General features: G+C 40.7%; 1 protein-coding gene across 5 annotated transcripts in view; it reads left to right on the forward strand.

Moving 5' to 3' along the window:
* Positions 1–21144, forward strand: part of LRP1B (LDL receptor related protein 1B) — a 1302041-nt gene that overhangs the window by 568623 nt on the left and 712274 nt on the right. For all 5 annotated transcript variants that reach the window (XM_050969143.1, XM_050969139.1, XM_050969140.1 and 2 more), the window contains 2 exons: positions 11560–11679; positions 13609–13737. In XM_050969143.1, the coding sequence (XP_050825100.1) occupies positions 11560–11679; positions 13609–13737 (249 nt within the window). The remainder of the gene's footprint in view (positions 1–11559; positions 11680–13608; positions 13738–21144) is intronic.

Here is a 21144-nt window from a genome sequence, read left to right on the forward strand (position 1 = left end):
TAGTGCATGGCAAGCTAGTGCAAGTAGAGTCACAACCAAGATTTCTGTGAACTAAGTGTTCATGTAGATAAATCCTTAAATACCTTTGAGGATCTGGGCTAAATTCCCCTTTGTGGATATACCCTTCTGAGCCCCAAAGCTCTGTCATTTTGCTTCCCTTCAGGGCCCTTTAGAGGGATTTGGGATTTGGGACCTGTGTCACCTGTGTCACCTGAGCTATCTCCTAGCTGAGACTGATCAGCTGGAAATCAGGTGATTATAAGAGCCAGCACATAGTTCAGTTGATGTGGAGTGCTACAGGAAGTCAGCTTTTGTTTCATTCACAAAGACTGAAGCTGAATACAATTTCAGGTAAATAAGTAGTACTTTATTAAACCCTATGAACTGCTTTATGTGACTGAGTAGCTACTGGCCCTACTCCCCTGCCATTCTCCAAGTTTTCACTGGTGTCCCATCAATAACAATCACTCTAGGGAATATGGGTCCTCTGACTCCAGTTCCACTAATCATTATGTAGCTTTTGTGACAGGCCCTGAGACAGGGAGAGTTCCTGGCATGTGGCTTGGAGAAAGAGCTGCATGCTGAATTGGTGTTATTTGGAAGAAATTAAGCTGAAGTCCTGAAGAAAAGGGCTTGAACCAGGCTTTATGGAAAGTGTGAGTTCTTCCTGGGCTGGAGAGACATGCCAACAACCTACAGTCACACTCCTTCTACTGGTTTGCCCCCTCCCACACCACACAGCCTTAAACCACAAACCCCCCTGGCTTAGTTTTGACATCAAATGGCAAGATAAAGTCATCAACACAGAGGTTCTTCAAAGGGTAAATTTACCAAGTGTGATAGCCCTGCTCAAGCAAAGACTACTGCGCTGGCTGGGCCATCTCAGTAGGTTGGAAGACAGATGCATACCCAAGGACATGCTATATGGGGAGCTATCAGAGGAAACAAGAACAGGACGCCTCAAGCTTTGCTATAAAGACACATGCAAGTGAGATATGAAGGAATTTGGAATTGATCCTGACTGCTAGGAAAACCTTGGCAGGTGATCATAACAAGTCTCCATCAGACCATCAAAGTCCATGAAAGGAACTGGCTCCTACAGCTTGAAGAGAAAAGAAACAGTTGGAAGCAAGTAGCTCCCCACCAAGATAAATATGTTTGCAACAACTGCCAAAGATCATGAAAATCTCGGATTGGACTATTCTGTCACGAGACATTGCAAACCATCTACGTCGTATGCTGCAATTCTCACCATCTCTCGCAGACGAAAGGATGCTGATGCAACCTAGCGCTTTGGATGGTAACCCCCACTGTCTGCAGATGTTTTTGACTACATAAATGGGGCTTTATTGCACCTTCTGTTGAGCCTAAAAGAGAGTTTGACATGCCCATTGGCTTTAATGGGAGCTATGATTTTCTTTGGACCCAAGACCCCCCGATGGCAGTCATTAGCACCTTTCTACACAATATTTGCCTTTCAGTTTTTCAGCCTTTAGGGATCACATTTTCAAATTTTTCTCTGCAACAAGATAGGGCTAGAAACTTTTTTTTTAATGAGAGCTGGAATTCTCACATAACAGGAGTTTAATATTTAATAAAAATACCAAATATTGTGATGTATTGTAAAATTGTAATATTGTAAAACTTGTGATGAAATTATCGCAAATTGGCAATATGAGGGAAGTGAGGTCTAACCAGGGATGTGGTGCCGATATTTTAACAAAGGATGCTAATGAACATTGTCTCCTTTGAACTCTAGTATGTACTGTCTCCCAGTGTTTGCACAATGCAAGGAGAAGTTAGGAACTGTGGAATCTATTCATTTGTTTTCCCTCTTCAGTAAAAACCTTTTCTACACGAACATTTTTTACTCATTTAACTAAATTGGTTTAGGAACTAATTTAGTGAAATCAGTGCAACCTCCTTGTGTAGACAGTCTTATTTCAGTTCACACATGCCTTCTATCCATTTAACTTAAGTTGATAAGGAATAGATTCAAGTTAACGTGCAATAAAGTATCCTTAAACTGCAATAAGAGTCTCCATACAAGGAGATTAAATCCTGTGGGAAATAAACTTGTATTAAGCACACTAAAATAGTTTTTACTCTGTTCCTAGGAAAAAAAAATCCATTATATTAAAACAGTGTTTCAGTGAGCAGTTCGAAATGGAGGCGATCAAGGATATTCTCCCTTGAGCAATGTGTTTTGTTTTTAAAACTGACAGTTGGTGCTATCTGTTGCACACTTTTTTTAAAAAGAGTTCTTCTAAAGTGTTGTTATGAGCCTGAAGGATGCATCATCATCTGTGGAATAATTAAGCAATATCTAGGGAAGTATTTCATTCCTTCAAAAGCAGAGAAATTGTTCTAATTTTCCTTTCAGTTAGGTGGTAGAAATTTAACAAAGTGTTCCTGTAAGTACTTCATTGGACTTATCTCGTTTTAAGAGAAAATGTTCCACCCCACCTCTGTTGACTTTGCACAAAGCAATCATATATGAGCAGAGGAATCAAATCCCTCCCTCCTCCCACCTGCCTCCCTTCATACAAAACCCGGGGCCAGGCATAGGGCAGTTATGAAGCTAGTTGACAGACTGCAGTAGCTGCTGTAGTGCACTGTGGACATGCAGAAACTCAATCAGAGTTTGTGGCCAGTAGATCTGTGCAACTAGGGAACCACCAGCTACACTATTCCTGTTCTTCTGCCACTTTTGCAAAATCCTGCACCATCTAATTGGCCACAATTGAGCCCAAATTCTGTGACGCAGAGTCCCATGCAGTGGATTTCTCTGGGAGCTTCCCTATACAACTTTCTAAACAGCTTAGCCCCTTCCTTCCCCAGAATTGCCATGGGTTTTGCCACATTTGCTTGTGGTAGATGTGGGGGGAGGGGCAGGATTTTGTCCTAACAAAGCTCTCTTTGGGACTTACACTCATCTGCCATTTACCCTGTGTACTCATTTATACTGGTGCAAAGTGGGCGTAAAATGTTACCAAATCATAATGAAAGGTGAAATGCAGTGGAGAATCAGGCTCTTGGTCTCTAGCTATTTAATTTTTCTTTCTGGAATATCTAAACTATTGCCTCCTATCTGTTAACCAATGGGATTATTTCCATCCCTAAACCATCCCTTGCCACATTGGCCGTGTCAAATTGAACATAAGTGTATAAGAAAAATCATATATTGCACTTATTAAAATGATAATTATTGTTTTCACTGGTATTTTAGTGAGTTATTGCTCAGTTAGGAAAGATGGGCTTTAAAGTGCCACACTAGTGTCCCATTAATTAGCTAAAAATACCTTTGGAAAATTACTAAATTTTTGTGAAAGTTTTCAGCATCACTGGCATATAATGAAGAAGAAAAAAGGAGCTAGTAAAGAAGAAGGGAAAATAACAGTGAGGGTAAATAGATATTATGATGCATGCAGCAAACTTTTCCACTTATGGATTCCTTCCATACTCCGACAAAATAAAGCAGCTGACCTTTGCCAGATTCAACAGAAGAATTGCCAGGAGAACTTGTATAGATGTTCTCTGGCACAAAAGTGTTGCACAGAGATTAAGAGACCTAGTCACTGCAGCTGTGCATACAGGCAAAAAGTTTTTCTAGATTTTGGGGAAGGAAAATTAGTATGTGACTATAAAAAATATGTGAATATTACCATGGCTTCTTTAGACATATTTGGTTAAATACTACTGATGTTAATTTAAGCGTTCTCTGGTGGTTACTAACTAGTTAGCTCCCTCCAGGACAGCTGCTAGTTGATACAACATGTCACAAGACTTGGATGCAAGCAAGGTATAAATAGGAGGATTGATGGTATAAAATATAAAGTTCCATCAGCTCTAGATACGTTTACTATGTTTTCTACCCCCTCACTCCCTCTGAGCTCTCCTTCTTCCCCATCATAATCAATTCTAGTTACAATACAATAAAATATATGTATAGTAACAAGATAGATTCTGTTCTCCACCCTGGACCCTATATGTCACTCTTGTGGAACTGTGCCACGGAGTATTCCTCCTTCATAGGCACAGCATGGACAGCCATAAGCAGCTTTCTACAGAGAGTGTGCTGGGGACGGTAACAGTTTCTGTAGCACACAACACTTCTGGACGCTCTGAGCTTCTCCAGACTGTGGAGTGGCTCTTCAAGGCAGTGGAAAATTAGTCATTTTCGTCTCTGGAGCAGCCCAGAATCCCTACAGTGCTGAAGTGGCTTAAAGGCAACTTTGCTCTGATTATTACCTTGAACTTCAAGCTCTGTGTTATGCTCAACCAATTTAACTTTTGCCTCCTTTCTAGTGTCACCTGAGAAGTAGTCAGGAGAGTGAAAGACATTTACTCAGTTAATTTTATTTGTATTCATGTATTTATTTAGATATAAAAACTTCAACGCTCCGGGACTCTGAGTACCATTGGCATAGAATTAAAACACAACACATAGAAATTATTAAGCAAATTCAATTAAAGCAGCAGCATTTTGCCTTACTCTCTAGCCCTACTACATCTCATACTACTCACTGTTAAGCAGACTCAGTGTGGATCAAAACTCTCTCACCACACTTTCCCCTAAAATCCAAATCCCAACTCGACTACCTCAGCTCTCTACCAGTGATCACTCAGACAAATGGGCCTTTGCAGCACACTCGGAACGTCTTCAGGTGTGGACTACTTTGGGCTAATAGGGAGTGGAGAAGAGCATACAAAAAGAAAGGGATTTCTTAGAAAGTGTTCTCCTTTCTCTTTTATTCCGAGTGATGCAACTCAAGCATCCTTGCTAATCTCAACTGTGTCAATGCAGCATTGAGATAGATATGATTTCCTAGGAAGGGATTCACAGATCATGGCTATGCACAGAAGTTAGATCCATAAGTTTCTGCAATACAATGAGCAGTAAACCATGTGGAATAAAGAGAGGCTATTAATTGCAATAGGCTTTGCTGGGTTGAATGTGAACTCAGTGGGAAGCAATCCCATATCAATGCAATTGTACCTGAGGATACTATTTTACCTTAAGTTAAAGAAATGTAGGCCCCCCTTCAACTCCTGTTAAAGACAACGGCAAAAGTCCATTTGATTTCAGTGAAAGCAGGATTGGACCCTGAGGGCAAAATCCTGTCGCTCACATGAAGTCTGAGGAGCCATGTTTCATGGGAGCTAGTAGTTATAGTAGTTTCTGGCAGTTATTTATCCCTGGTACTTCCTAGCGTATAGGTTACATACGGAAAGCCTCCAAGAAGTTGTACTCCATGATATGCAATTATGGCTTTTTGACATCCAGCTTTTTCTTCCTGGGTAGCAGAACTGCATTAGTTCCACTGTGTCTGAGATCTTACACAGGCATGTAGAACGGGGTAGAATTTGCCCTTTAAAATATAAAAGAAAATACATTTGGGTAATTTGGGGGTAATGTATTTAAAATACCTAGCCTACTTTCCTGTAAATTAAATGAGAAGTGAATTCACCAATTTACTTTGTCGAGTAATGATGGCTAAACAAAGAAGATTAATTACATTATAATCTCTCATGTTTGGAAAGCATCCATCAGTAACTGCAGAACTTATTGGTCTGTTGAGCTCAGTAACACAGACCACTAATTAGTTTCTGCAACTTAGATTAAAAAGCACAGGCAAAGCAATGACTGGGTTTCCAAAATTCAGATTATCTAACCTACTATTCAAAACTGCTATGCATTTGAAATCTCAAACAGGTTTGAGACCATGCCAGAGTATATTGACACTGAATCCACCTGGATGGACTTCAGGTCCCAGATAATCGATATTGCTATCACCGTCATTGGTCCCAAAATAAGAGCCAAGAAGTCCTTAGTCTCCATTAATATCTTAAACATCATCAAACAGCATCATATGGCTCATTTGAGAAGTGATATGGTCACATATCATAAACTAAATAGTATTTGTAATAAAACAGTACATACTGACTACTGGGTTTTTATGGAAGCCAAAGCCATGGCACTTGAAAAAGCTTCTGCCAGGAGTGATGTCACCTCCTTGTATAAACACTTGAGCAACCTCGCTGACAAAAAAGTCATTCACTCGGTGTGCTCTACTTCAGTTCTAGTGAGCTAATCAATACAGAAGTGGAGTACATGGCACGCTGGCATGAACATTTCAGTCATGATATAAACATACCCCCAATTTCTTTGGACCCTGAAATCAAAATGATCCTGGTGCATGTACTATCAACAAACCCCACAGAATTATAAAGAAACTTAAGGGAAAGAATGTGGACAGAATCTGTGGAATTCCTGTGGCACTGCTAAAATAACCTCTGAATCAGCTATTCTTTTTTAGCTGCAGATGGTGTTCAGTATAATCTGGAGAACAGAAATGGTCTTGTCGGAGTGGCAAAAAGACATTTTTACAGCTTTAGAAATGTAAAGACAGCAAATGAGACTGTTGTAATCATAGAGATGGTACTCTTCTATCTGTCTCCGGTAAAGTTTTTGCTTCTGTCTTGTTGGCTAGAGCTACCAGTATCTGTAGGAGCAAGAGAAGACCACAAGAAACTGGCTTAACTCCTGACTGTTCTACGACAAAGCAAATCTTCACAGTGTGCCAGTTTATCAAGAAGGCACAAAAGTCCAAGCGCTCCATTCACACTGCATTTGTGAATATCAAGTCTGCATTTGACTCTGATAAGGAATGACTCTGGCTGATCTGGAAACCTGCAAGTCTCTCTGACAGGCTCTGTAGAAAGTTCTGTTTCCTATTTGAAGACTCCTCAAGTTAACTTCTTGTAAATGGGAAGGGAACTGCCTTCTTCTGAATTAGGTTGCACACTTGACAAGGGTGTATTGCTGCTCCAGAAGCCTTTTAATACTATCATAGACTACACGATTGACCAGGGTCTAAGTAAATGAATTTTAGGCATATGATAAGAACCTCACTGACACTGATTTTGTTGACGACATAGCACTACTTGTTGAATCAGTGGATGAGCTGGTTGTGGTACTTGAAGCCTTGAAAACCTCAGCGGCAAAAATCAGGCTGAAAATTAAATGTGGTGAAAGTAAAATTAATCCATTTAGTGATTTTGAACATGGTGCTGGGCTGTAACATCCTATAGTGTGAACACCCATTGAAGATTGTTGCTGATTTCACCTGCCTCTGAAATGTTGTCAATATCACAGGCAGGCTTGAGAAAGAACTTGAAGCCCACACTGCAAAAGCATCATCAGGAATGGAGCACCTCAACAAGAATGTCTTTCACAAACCAAACACCTGATAAGTAGAGAAATGAAGCTGAGGATATATAATGCTTTGCTGGTCAGTATTCTGACATATGGGACTGAAACATGGCCCCTCACTGTCAAGTTTCAAGGAAGTTGGACACCATTCAGATGAAGCATCTCCAAATAATCAAAAACATCATATTACAAATTCAAGTTCAATGATGAGATCCATTTTTTAGCTAACCAGGTCCTACTCTTTCAAATGATTGCTCAATGCCTTCAAATGCCCACCAACTTCCCTGCAAGAATCATATTGATTTTGACCCAAAGACAGCACAACTGAAGAGATCCTCTGGAAGGCCTAAAATATGATGGCTGGATGGCATCAATAAACACCTTTTCCTCACAGACACCCTACCCGATAAGCTCCAGATTTCTCACAGGGCAGAACATCATGTAGGCACAAAATATGTTTGGTGATCTCTGTGTTGTCCAAGTGAAAGTATGAGAACTAATCAATCAACTAACCTGTAAATTCTTGGATTTTCGAAATAAACCTGTAAATTCTTGGATTTTCGAAATAAACATTTGTAGTCTGTCTGCCTCTAATGCAGGCAAGGGCCCCATGAAGAAAGGAATAAAATAACATAAAATAAAATAGGTTATTTGAAGAAAGCTTGACCTCTCTAGAACTTAATGCTTTACTTTTAAAATTGCCAACTAAAATAAGGAAAATAAAACCCTACAAAAGTGTTTATTTAAATTAATATGTAGTGAACCACAGAGCAAGGAAAATCAGAGTTCAGGCTAAAACTCCTTTCTTAACTCTCCAGATGAGTTCTGCCTTGGCACGAGTGCAAGGTTTCAATGACTTTGTAGAGGATTTAAATCAGGGCAGAATTTGATCCTTCTTGACTAGGGACCTAATACAAAGCCTACTGAAGTCAATAGAAAGACTGCTCTTGGTTTCACTGGATTTTGCACTAGGTCTCATTCTGCCTGAGAGAACTTATTTTTGGTTTAGCCTAAAATTTGGGGCAAGAATGAAAACTATTTCTTTTTGTGATCTGGTCTGTTTTCATTGATGGTAAAATTTTCTTGTTTGTGTTTTTCCCGTGCTGTTCTTCTGGCACCTATCTCAAATTCAGGAAATTCAATATATGTGGAAACCATCATTGGCACTGTCATAAACAGATAGTTAAGGGTTAATGCCTCTTTTACCTGTAAAGGGTTAAGAAGTTCACCAAGCCTACCTGACACCTGACCAGAGGAACTAATGGGGGAACAAGATGTTTCAAAAGGAAGGAGGGAAGTTTTCCTTTGTTTAGTTGTTTCAGTTTCAGTTGAAGTGAAAAAGATCAAGGAACCAGCCTCTTATCAGAGTAATAAGTTTTAGAAAGGGATAAATAGGTTTATGTTTATTTTCTTTGTAACTTGTCGTGGTACCATTAAGGGAATTATCAAAATTGGGTATTCTTGTGTGTATTAAGATTTTTGCCCAGGGGAACATCCTCTGTGTTTTGAATCTGTTGTCTGTGAGAGTAGCTGGTATGCTAATCTCTCCCAGAGGGTTTTCTTTTATCTTTCTTTTCTTTAATTAAAAGCCTTTTTCTTAATACCTGATAGATTTTTTCCTTGTTTTTGGATCCAAGGGGATTGGATCTGGACTCACCAGGAATTGGTGGGGGAAAGAAGGGGGGAAGATTAAATTCTCCTTGTGTTAAGATCCAAGGGGTTGAATCGGTGTTCACCAGGGACTTGGTGAGGAAGTCTCTCAAGGCTACCTAGGGAGGGGAAGGTTTTGGGGGGAAAGAGGGTGTTCCAGACACTGAGAAATCTGGATGGTGGCAGCAAGACCAGATCTAAGCTGGTAGTTAAGCTTAGAGCTTCTCATGCAGGTCCCCCACATCTGTGCCCTCAAGTTCAGAGTGGGGAAGGAACTTTGACAGGCACTCTGACTTGAGACTTTTTTTTTTTAAGGAAAATAATTGTAATGATTTTACATATGGTCAGATAATACTCAGACAGAAATGGGCTTTAAAGAGTGATTTGAAGAAGAGAAAGGAGGTATTTGGCATTGCTAAATAGTTGCCTGTTCCAAGTGCAGAAGGTGGCATGAAGACAGTAGAATGAGGAGACTGAGAAAGCTATTAGGAGAGAGTGAGAGAAACAAAAGGAGGAGTAGAAAGAATGAGAGCAGGGATGTGTGAATAAAAACATTTTTCAGTCAGTTGGTTAATTCTCAACATTCAAATTCTATTTACTAGAAAATGTAAGGATATTTTTGTTTAAAACTTTACGTGTACTATAGTGATGATATTAGATGTGAACTCACTCAGGCAGAAAATTATGTGTAGTATGCAAACAAGTCATAGATAGATTAAGTCACCATGTGTTTTCAGTCACTGTCAGCCAGTGGAATTCAACTGCCAATTTATTTTTGCCTTTTTCCAGCAGTCTCAGCTGGCTACACAGCTGGTCAGCACTATTCATTTCAAGGCTCTGTACACCTTTATGGGAACAGTGCAAACAATCCAAATCCAGTTTGTAAATTAGTCATCCTCTGGTAATATTAGCTATTATTTGTGTAGAATAAGACAAATATTTTAGGAAAAACGTATGTTGGAAAGTTACTTAATCCATACTTATTTTGCAAATGACATGTATATGTTAATTTCATTCAGATGTAATTTTAAATAGACATACATATAATCAGCCTTGCCTCTAGTTCCCTATCTGAGAGAACAGTTCCATTTCAAGTCATCTTAAGGGAAGGCTTATTGTTTAAGGTCCAAATGTGGGCTAGTTATTGGAAAGACAAAATAAAGTCAGGAACAGGCTAGGGACAGGGATCCAACAAAAGAAACTGCAGCCAAAAAAATGTAATTCTCCTATTACAAAAGAAATAGGGAAATCACACAGAGAACATTTGAAAAGTATACAGATTGTGACAAGGGACAATTTTTCAGCAGCAAGTCAGTCCATTAATTTTGCATGATTAAAAAGCTATAGAAAAGACCCTCTAATTATTATGAGAAATATGTTTTTGTTTTTAAAATAATAAAACCTCTCTCACTAATAGTTGCATTACTATGATTCATAATGTCATGTGCCAGTCACATTCAGTTCTCTCCCAAAATATAACTGTCACACCCTAATGGAGGGCTTAGCAGCTACAAAATTAAAATAGAACACCCTAGGAGAAAATTCAATCCTCAAACAAAACTGTTGACTCTTTTCTTCAAGACAAATAGACCCCCACTAATAATGATTATATGGATTAAGGCTGACTTCAACTAACAATTTGTAAAGACCCCAAGTGTTAAACTGTAGCCAGATTTCTTTCTCGTGGATTTGCCCAATTACTTTAAACTGGTCCCCAAACTGAATTTTCTCTATCCATTTGGAGCTTATTTTACAGTCCCCCTGCAGCACTCAGATAGACTTGAATTGTGGAAAATATCTACAGATTTTGAAAGAATCAAATCATTTAGACTGCAGTCTACCAACCCATTTCTTATTTTTCCCCAGGAAGAGAAAAAACCTGTCACAACTAATTAAAATACATGTTAGAAAGCAAAATTTTCTAGACACTTCATCCAATTTGGGGTGAGGCTGGTTTGGGGGTTTTGTTTGTTTTGTTTCTGCAAATCTGAGTCCTACAAGAAATAATTAATACAATGGCTGTTTCTACCATGTTGCTTCTGCTAGGTTTCAAGCCTTTAGTACTATGACTCTTGTTTTGTCCAGATGGCATATACTTAATATTGTTCCAGCAGTAGATTTCTATGAAAGAGTTCAGCAGTAATGAAATATATTATATTCACTGTTTGTCCAACGTTACATGCCGATAGCAAATAAATTATTAAAACAGAATGTATTCACATTGATTGCTGTGAAGGTTATACATGCATCAGTAAATCAAAACAAGCTCTCAAAAGATAGAAAATCAATTTATGTGACAGATAGGAAAAGCATGGATGTTGAAATCTCTCTCAGACATTTAGGTGTTTTTGAAAAAATAATTTCATATAACAAGTATTTTTAAAACATGTTGCTTTGACTGAACTTAACTAATGTGCAAAATTGGAGGCCTGAACAGAGTGATAATATACCTAGACAATAATAAAACTTATAGTAGCCTTTGATAGAATATAGAATAACAATTTTATTTTATTATTGTGCTGAAAATGCAAAGCTTTTCACTATGTACTTAGTGTCATAAATAAATTCCCAACAGCAGCATTTACTGCAAACGGTGTTGATTTTTAATTCCACATACGAGTTGTGGTCTAGGAATAATCAAAACTAAGCCTTACCCTCTAGTAAAATTTTGTTATAAACTTTTTTTTTTACAGAATTATTACCCAAATGCCAACAGATGAATTGCCAATACAAATGTAGTATTTCAAGGAATGGCACCGGCTGTTACTGTGAGGATGGATATGAAGTAGGCGATGATGGAAGAAACTGCAACGGTAACTAGGAAATGTCACCTTCTCTAAGAATACGGCCCCAGTCTTGCAAGAAGGTACCTGAAGGTGAACAGTGGCATCTTTGCAGAGCTTCTTGCAGGATCTGAGCCTAAATTTGGTTTTAGAATGGTTTAAACAGATGATTAAACTATATTTACACAAAACATGGCATGTAAGGTAATTAGGTACAGTGCTAGTGCTCAGGACAGTGCAAAGGATCCTAGTGAGTTCTCACATTTGCTACTGCAGTTTGGCTAGAATCACATTCATGTTTGACGTGCCAGGTGTATCTTCTTAATGGAAGTAGCATCTTTTTAGAAATTTACAATAACTTGTGAAGCACAGCAAAATTTACAGAAAGACCTGAAGGTCCCTCTCTGCTGTTTACATCAGAGACAAATGTTTCTCTATGGATGGAAGCTGTGATTCCATCTGAACCAACTGCTGTATATGGCAGTCCAGTCAGGATCTTGAGAATGAGATCAAGGATAGGACTACTTGCCTCTCCCCTCCTCTCCTCCCACCCCCTTGCCCAGTGCTCACACTGATGACTCATAGTCAGCCAATGAAACAGAATGAACTTTGTGCATCAGGTAGTGAAGATGGACCAGCATTTCAAAAGACCCCTTGTGTAATCTCATAGCAATCTAAACTGAGTCGTGGCCCCACCAGCACTCCAATCCAGAAGGATGACAGTCAGGACATCCCTGCTGATCCTTTCTACCCTCCTGTGCCTACAATGTGAGGAGAAAAAGTATTAACATATATCTAGGGCTGCTTAGACAGGCCTGAGGCTTATCTGCATGAGCTGCCTCCTTTCTAAGCATCTCTGAGCCTCCCTCTCCTGAACATTCTCTGAAACCTTGTGAGACATTTGGGGATATGATACCCCTTACAGCCATGTAAACCTGGGTCAGAGTTTGATCCATGGAAAAAAAAACAAATCTCAATCATATCACTTAGTTTTGCACTTGCCTTTTAATAGGTTTTCTGCCTGTGAAGTTTAGATTGAAATTGATATTCCTTTTCTATTTCAGCAATATATGAATTTCTATTTCCCAACAATTTTTTTCTCTTCTAAAGTAGATAGGGTTTTCCCATCTCTTTATTAATGTACTCGCTGGCTATCTTTCCTCCTCCCCACTTTAACAGAATTATTGTGCATAAATGTAATTTCTTATGTGTGTGTCTTCTGATCTCTGGGTTTGTGGTTTGTAATATTTGAAAAAAATAAATACAATAATTTCAGTAGCAAGTTGTTGGGACTTTTTTCTTTAATATGGTTTCTGGCTAGATTCTCAGCTGCTGTACATTTGCAATCTTGGTTATCTCTGATAGAACTATGCCAATATACATTAGCTGAGAATTCAACCCTGTATTTTTATTTCTTTCCTTGGACATTTGAGTTGTTTGCAGTTTTTTATATCATTGTTGAGAGTATAGATAGAAGCTGACGACTGAAGAGCTTAAACCATTTAACATAGTTTCCTAACATGAATGAGCTGACATGCATATTCAGTTATTTCCTCTTTTGAACGCTGCTTCATTCATAGTCAATGGTGATTTTAAATGCTTACATATAGTACAGTTGGAAGTGTTCTCTGGTGGCAGCAATAACCCAAGTGGCTCCCTAATTGTTATGTTACTCATTGATCATTTGAAGGCCTTTAATTTTCAAGCTGGATAGCAGCTAGCCTTGCAACGTTAACTACTGGCCTTCTGTTTGGTCAATGGCATACTTTCATCAGCAGACAGCTCAGATAAGATTGCGTCTGAAAACAATGCGAAAAATAAAAATCTATCTATAGAGGGTTTACCCTTGCTTTTATAATGTTGTTTAGGAGATGAATTTTGCACTCCCCTTCCGCCCCCCCAATATTTTACTCTTAAGTGAGGGTTCTTTCTTACATATTATTTCAATGTATCTTTTAGATTTAGATGAATGTAATGTGTATGGGACCTGTAGCCAAACCTGTATAAATACAGATGGATCATATGCATGTAGTTGTGTGGAGGGTTATGTACTTCAGCCTGACAACAGATCTTGCAAGGCCAAAAATGGTAAGTTGAATTTTATTTTAATACATTATAAGAATAATTTCTTAAAGTTCTCTGGGTCTGCCTTTCTCCCTGGTAAATAGGGTAAATATTTATCTACATAATACAGATGGATTTTCCTTGAATACAGTGATCCGTTGCTAGAAATCTAAAAAAAAAATATCAATTGTCATGGATTATTACATAACACTTTTGAAGGAGGATTCTGATTACCTATAAACCTTTCTGAAGGGGTAAATATAGTTATGCAAGTTACTTTATTCAGCCAGGATTAGTGGAGCTGCCAATTCCCTCTTTCATCTCAATACATACAATTTCTACATAAACCCTACCTCCCTGAGACAACCTGGGTGTCAGAGGAAATTATCACGAGGTAATTATACCCTTTGGATATTAGAGACATGAGCCTCTGCCTTGCTCCGTGCAACAGCCCAGGGAGTTGATTTGAAGATCTTCATAAGCACATTATGCCTTATTGGTTAATTAATGCATATTTTCATTACCAATAATAAATTAAGCAGTTAAGGGAATTAGTGAATTCTGTTTAATGAAGACAAATTGAACAAAGTATTTCCCTAGTCAGTGTATTGACTCAGCAACCTATTCTTATTTTCTTCTACAATTTGTTCAACATATATAATGACCAAATCCTATTATAAAGGTGTATTTTTATGTCAATAAGTGGAAATCCAGAGGAAACAAATGTGTATTTTTCTATGTCAGTTGGCAGACTTGTGGCAGGTGCTGTGTTTTTGAAGCTAAAACTAGCTAACACTTTGGCAAAGAAACTACATACTTGTGTTCTTATTTTAGTACCACTGAGAGTTACTATTTAAAATATTGATGAGCTCAAAAAGTAAGACTTGAAACTTAAGTTTTGTATTGATCCACATAGCATGGTTATAGATTAAAAAAATAGGTAATCTGATACAAGCAACTCCGTACAGAGAAAAACTATTTTAATATTCTTCTGAACTCTCTCTCTCAAAAAAAAATATGTTATTTCAATGGGACATAACAGGAGTTGCATCTGATACAGTAAAAACAATTCAGGACTGGGGAAGGTAGATAGCTCCAGCACTGATAATGAGATGAGTCTTTGACCTATAGTATAAATACAGTCCAGTGTGTAATGATTGACGATGGTAGCCATCTGTCAGTATTTCAGTAGCTCATGTGAAATAAGCTGGTGCACTCAGCGACTTCCTCACAGAGAAATGCTTCTCTCTCTCTCTCTCTCTCTCTCTCTCATAGTTTACAGCAATTTTTACCCTTACTGGCAGACTCAGCAAGGAACCAGTTTTCCATGAACACAGAGACCTGTATAAGATAGTTCAAGTCAAGGCTGAGATAGTGTGAGGAAATGCATACTGCTGCTGACCTTATTGCACTTGTTCTTTCAATAAGCAGAGCAGGATTTCCAAACACACTTCCATTGTGTGGGCTACATCTTAATAGAAAGAAATTGTCTCACATGCTTTCCTGTTTGCAATTGTATGAACCACCTGCTCTCAGACTGACTATACAACATCTCTTTGGCAATTGCAGCAATTGGTTACATTGGAAAGTAATATTAGGAAGGTATTTGATGTATTTTTAGCTTCCTTTATACTGTTTAGCAGGTGGAAACAAGTAAAGTTGCAGTCATTATTCTTTATTAATCTTATTTATTACAGTAGTGCATAAGGGCCAACCAAGAATGGGGCCTCATTTTGCTAGGCACTAGACAAATGCAGAATAGTAGACAGTTTCAGCCCTGAAGAACTTACAACTAAATAGACCAGATAGACACCATGAGGGAAGGGGTATAACACATAAATAGAATGAACGATGTGGTAGCAGCAAACAGCGTGTTAGCTCCACAATTTTTTTGTGAGGTAGGTTATTTAGGAGGGAATAAGCTGAAGCAAAGAGGGAGGTAAGGAAACAGGTTCTGGGTGAAGTGTGGAGAGAATGTGATGGAGGGAGCAGCTTGGAGCAAACAGTTAATCAGCATAGGGCAGAGAGAGTCCTGTCAAAAATGTAAACAATTCTGTGAACGTCCACAGGTCTCAGCTTTGGCTGCTTCTGGTCCTACAGCATGGAGTCTCTGTCTGGCTCCTTTCTGTAGTATTCCTCTAAGGCCACTTGGGAGGTGGGGGATGGGGAGATGACGGGAAAGGGAGGCACTACCTGTGTCTTAGTGCCTCCAAAGTAGAGGGAGCTATGTGCCCTGTTAGCTGTCTATGGGCTGCTAAGTGCTCTAGGGGCCACAGCCAAATTCAGTCTCCAGTGCCCAAATCTGTCACCTTTCACAAATCTTGACTTTAAACCAGACTGCAAAACAGGAATACAATAAAAACAGTGGGCTGGATTTGGATTCACTTATCTCTGTTTTATAACTCCATTTGATTAACGTAGTAACTCCCGATTTGCTGTAAATGAGTGCAGAATTTGACATATAATCTTTGGGGCAGGAATTTATTAAGGGACAAATCTGCCACTGCTTCTGCAGTTGTGCTGTTCTGCTGCCTGAAGGTTGGAGAAGGAGTCGAATTCTGAGCAACTGCTCTGATATCTGCACCCACTATGAAGCCTCAGACTCAGTTTTGCAAAGATCAGTTCCCAGAGCTGCCAGGTGCAGGAGGAGCTGACAGTGGGTCTGTCATTAGAGTGAAGCCAAGGGAGCCGCTTCTTCAAGGATCCACCCATCTCCTCCCATCATGAAAGGGTACAGTGGGGCTAAACTGCAGTAGGGCAGCAGAGTGTCCAGATGTAGAGAATTCCATCACTGCCACCCTAATACTGAGAGTACTTGGGCTGTGTGCTGCTATGCAATATTTAAGCCTAAATGTTCAGCATCTTGATGAATTATATCATATTGTTACTTCAAGGGACATAAATACGATGCTAAGTTGTTCAGTTCATTTAAATATGTCTGGAGCTGGTCACTTTTGTGTACATAGAATCATAGAAGATTAGGGTTGGAAGAGACCTCAGATGGTCCTAGTCCAACCCCCTGCTCAAAGCAGGACCAACACCAAATAAATCATCCCAGCTAGGGCTTTGTCAAGCAAAGTCTTGAAAACCTCTAAGGACGGAGATTCTACCACCTCCCTAGGTAACCCATTCCAGTGCTTCACCACCCTCCTTTTCGGACCCCCCCTTCAGGTAGTTGAAGGCTGCTATCAAAACCCCCCTCACTCTTCTCTTCTGCAGACTAAATAACTAAGCCTCTCCTTATCAGTCATGTGTCCCAGACCCCTATTCATTTCCGTTGCCCTCCACTGGACTCTCTCCAATTTGTCCACATCCCTTCTGTAGTGGGGGGACCAAAACTGGATGCAATACTCCAGGTGTTGCCTCACCAGTGGCAAATAGAGGGGAATAATCACTTCTCTTGATCTGCTGGCAATGCTCCTACTGATACAGCCCAATATGCTGTTATCCGCCTTGACAACAAGGGCACACTGCTGACTCATATCCAGCTTCTCATCCACTGTAATCCCCACCCAGATCCTTTTCTGCAGAATTGCTACTTAACCAGTCGGTCCCCAGCCTGTAGTGGTGCATGGGATTCTTCCTTCCTAAGTGCAGGACTCTGCACTTGTCCTTGTTGAACCTCATCAGATTTATTTTGGCCCAATCCTCCAATATGTCTAGGTCACTCTGGACCCTATCCCTGCCCTCCAGCATATCCACCTCACCCCCCAGCTTTGTGTCATTTGCGAACTTGCTGAGGGTGCAATTCATCCCATCATCCAGATAATTAATAAAGACGTTGAACAAAACCAGCTCCAGGTCCCTAGGTCACTCCGCTTGATACCAGCTGCCAACTAGACATCGAGCCGTTGATCACTACCTGTTGAGCCCAACAATCTAGCCAGCTTTCTATTCACCTTGTAGTCCATTCATCCCATTCATACTTCTTTAACTTGCTGGCAAGAATACTGTGGGAGACCATACCAGAAGCTTTGCTAAAGTCAAGATATATCACATCCACTGCTTTCCCCATATCTAGAGAGCCAACTATCCCATCGTAGAAGGAAATCAGGTTGATCAGGCATGACTTGTCCTTGGTGAATCCATGTTGACTGTTCCTGATCACTTCCTCTCCTCCAAGTGCTTCAAAATGGATCCTTGAGGACCTGTTCCATGATTTTGCTAGGGACTGAAGTGAGGCTGACTGGTCTGCAGTTTCCCGGTTCTCTGTCTTTCCTTTTTTAAATATGGGCACTATATTTGCCTTTTACCAATCATCTGGGACCACCTCCGATCACAACAAATTTTCAGAGATAATGGTGAATGGTTGTGCAATCACATCAGTTAACTCCCTCAGCACCCTTGGATTCATTAGATCTAGACCCATGAACTTGTGCTTGTCCAGCTTTTCTAAATAATCCCTAACCTGTTCTTTCACTACTGATGGCTGTTCACCTCCTCCCCATACTGTGTTTCCCAACCTGATAGCTTTCTTTGACAGGGTAACAAGCCTTGTGGATAAGGAGAAGTGGTAGATGTGGGACACATGACTTATGAGGAGAGGGAACTGGGTTTGTTAGTCTGCAAAAGAGAAGAGTAAGGGGGGTTTGATAGCAGCCTTCAACTACCTGAAGGGGGGTTCCAAAGAGGATAGAGCTCGGCTGATCTCAGTTGTGGCAGATGACAGCACAAGGAGCAATAGTCTCAAGTTGCAGTGGGGGAGGTCTAGGTTGGATATTAGGAAACGCTATTTCACTAGGAGGGTGGTGAAGCACTGGAATGGGTTACATATGGAGGTGGTAGAATCTCCATCCTTAGTGGTTTTTAAAGCCCAGCTTGACAAAACCCTGGCTGGGATGATTTAGTTGGTGCTGGTCCTGCTTTGAGCAGGGGTTTGAACTAGATCACCTCCTGAGGTCTCTTCCAACCCTAATCTTCTATGATTCTATGTGGTATATCTTGACTTTAGTAAAGCTTTTGATACTGTCTCACATGGGGAATTGGGGAAAGGGATTTTGCTCCAAGTGTTTCCTCATTCACAAAAAGAAGGAAGAATGGAGACCTATCTTAGATCTCGGACAACTAAATCTGCACATCAAGGTTCAGAATGGTCATTCTGGCATGAATAATTCTTCCACTGACCAAAGGTAAGTGGTTCACAGCTATTGATATGAAGGATGTCAGTTTCAACACAGCCATCCACCCTGCACACAAAAGCGTTCCTGAGATTCACAGCAGGTCTGAACCACTACCAATACAGAGTGCTCTCTGTTTAGCCTTGCAGCAGTGCCAAGGGTATTCACAAAGGTGCTATCAGTTGTGGCAGCCAGCTTTTACCACCATGGATCATCAGTTACATCAATAACAACTGGTTACTGCTGGGATGATCTTGTCAGGGAATACGGTCAGCAGCCTTATCCCTGATCAATCTTCTGTACCCATTAGGACTTTGCTTAAACACAGAAAAGTCCATTTTAATCCCCACATGGACTATATAGTTGATCAGAGCAACTCAGGACTCTATCAGTACCAAAGCATACCTTCCTTTGAAGAGATTACTACCCATAAAGAGCTTATCACTCAACTTCAACAAATGCCAGCCTCCTCATGTCTTATTTTTTTGGGTCACAGGGCTTATTGCACATATGTGACACCCTTCCCGAGACTTCACGGTCCTTGCCTGTAAGCTTCGCTATGGATGGTGTACATATATAGCAATTAATAACTGACGCTGCCTTACCACAATGATGCTCTTTTCTAGACAAGCACATAGAACAAGGAGCAGGGACTCCCCAAGATTGTTAGTAGTCCACAAGGTCTGCAAGTGCTCTTACCATTCATACAAGCCTGGCTTGTTCAAGTGATGTGAGACAACATGGCAATAGTGTTCTACATCAACAAGTAGGAGCAAGGTCTATCCCTTTTTGTATATGAGCTGTCAAACTTTGGAGCTATTCGGCAGTCACTCTTTTGGTAGTACGCCCTGTGGGAATACACAGCATGCTGGCAGACAGCCTCAATACTTCTCCAAGAACCATGAATGGAAGCTCCACAATTTGGTGATACAGATCATTTTTTGACAAAGGAGACCCCCCTTTTGGGACCTCTTCATGCCCCCGGAATACAGGAAATTCACAGTCTACTGGTCCACGATGGTTCAGGGTCTGGATTTCAGGGGAGATGCATTTCTCATTCCATGGTTGGGACAACTGACTTATGCCTTACCATCCATTCCACTCTTACCAAGAGAAAGTGTTGTTCATACTGATTGCCCAAGATGTCCCCAACAGTTCTGGTTGTCAAGCATTTTTTCTGATATCACCATGTCCAGGCATTTGGATACAGCCTTTCCTGACCTATTGACACAAGGCAAAGGCGAGATTAGGCATCCCAACCTGGCTTCCCTCCACCTGGTATTTGGATGGGCATCAAACTTAGAAAAGACATGTTCACAGGTGATACAGTCAGTCCTTAATAACAGTAGGAAAGAGTCCACATGAAAGTGCTACATGGCAAAATTGAAAAGGTTTTCTATCTGGTGTCAGTGTCTTCAAATAACCCTCCAATATTCTGATAGCTCTCATTTTAGAATATCTTCTTTCCTTAAAGACCTCAGGTCTTTAGCTCCTTTGTATGCACCTAGTTGTTATCAGCATTTGTCATCCTCCAATTAATAGTCACTCCCACTTCACCCACTCTGTCATAGTTCATTTTCAGAAAGTTCTTATTAGAACCTTTCCTCTTGTGACAAAACCTACCCTGTCCTGGGACCCAGGGCCGCTGCAACCATTTAGCTGACCTAGGCGGTCGCCTAGGGTGCTGGGATTTGGGAGGCACCATTTTCTTTGGCAGCGACCGCAGCAACCGGATCTTCGGCCGTCCTGGTTGCTGCTGGCATTTAGGCAGAGGGAGCTGGGGTAGGGGAGCGTGGGGAGGGCCGCTTGTAGCAAGGAAGGGGGGGCGGCATGCAGGGGAACTCCCTGCCCCAGCTCACCCCTGCCCCACCTCCTCCCCGAGCACGCCGTGGCTGCTTCACGTCTCCCGCCTCCCAGGCTCGCGGCGCCTAAGCTGATTGGTGCCACAAGCCTGGGAGGCGGAAGAAGTGAAGCAGCCATGGCATGCTCGGGGTGCTTGTGCGCGGAGCAGGGGTAAGTTGGGGCGGGGGTGCCTCAGGGCGGAGGGTGGGGAGCTGCCGCAGGGGGGGCACCTCAGGGTGAGGGTGCGGGGGGGTGGGCGCAAGGTGGAAGTTTTGCCTAGGACGCGAAATATCCTTGCACCAGCCCTGCTGGGACCTGTGGTGATAATTGGGCCTACAAATTTACTCTGTGAGCTTAAGTGTAAGAAATATGTGAAAGTTCATAAGATGTCACAATAACTTATAATAACAATTGATGGGGAAAGGTATGAAAGGTAAGAAAACAAGCCAGAAAGACTAACTTATTCTAAACA

Source organism: Gopherus flavomarginatus, chromosome 10 (genome assembly GCF_025201925.1).
Source record: "Gopherus flavomarginatus isolate rGopFla2 chromosome 10, rGopFla2.mat.asm, whole genome shotgun sequence".
NCBI lineage: Eukaryota > Metazoa > Chordata > Testudines > Testudinidae > Gopherus > Gopherus flavomarginatus.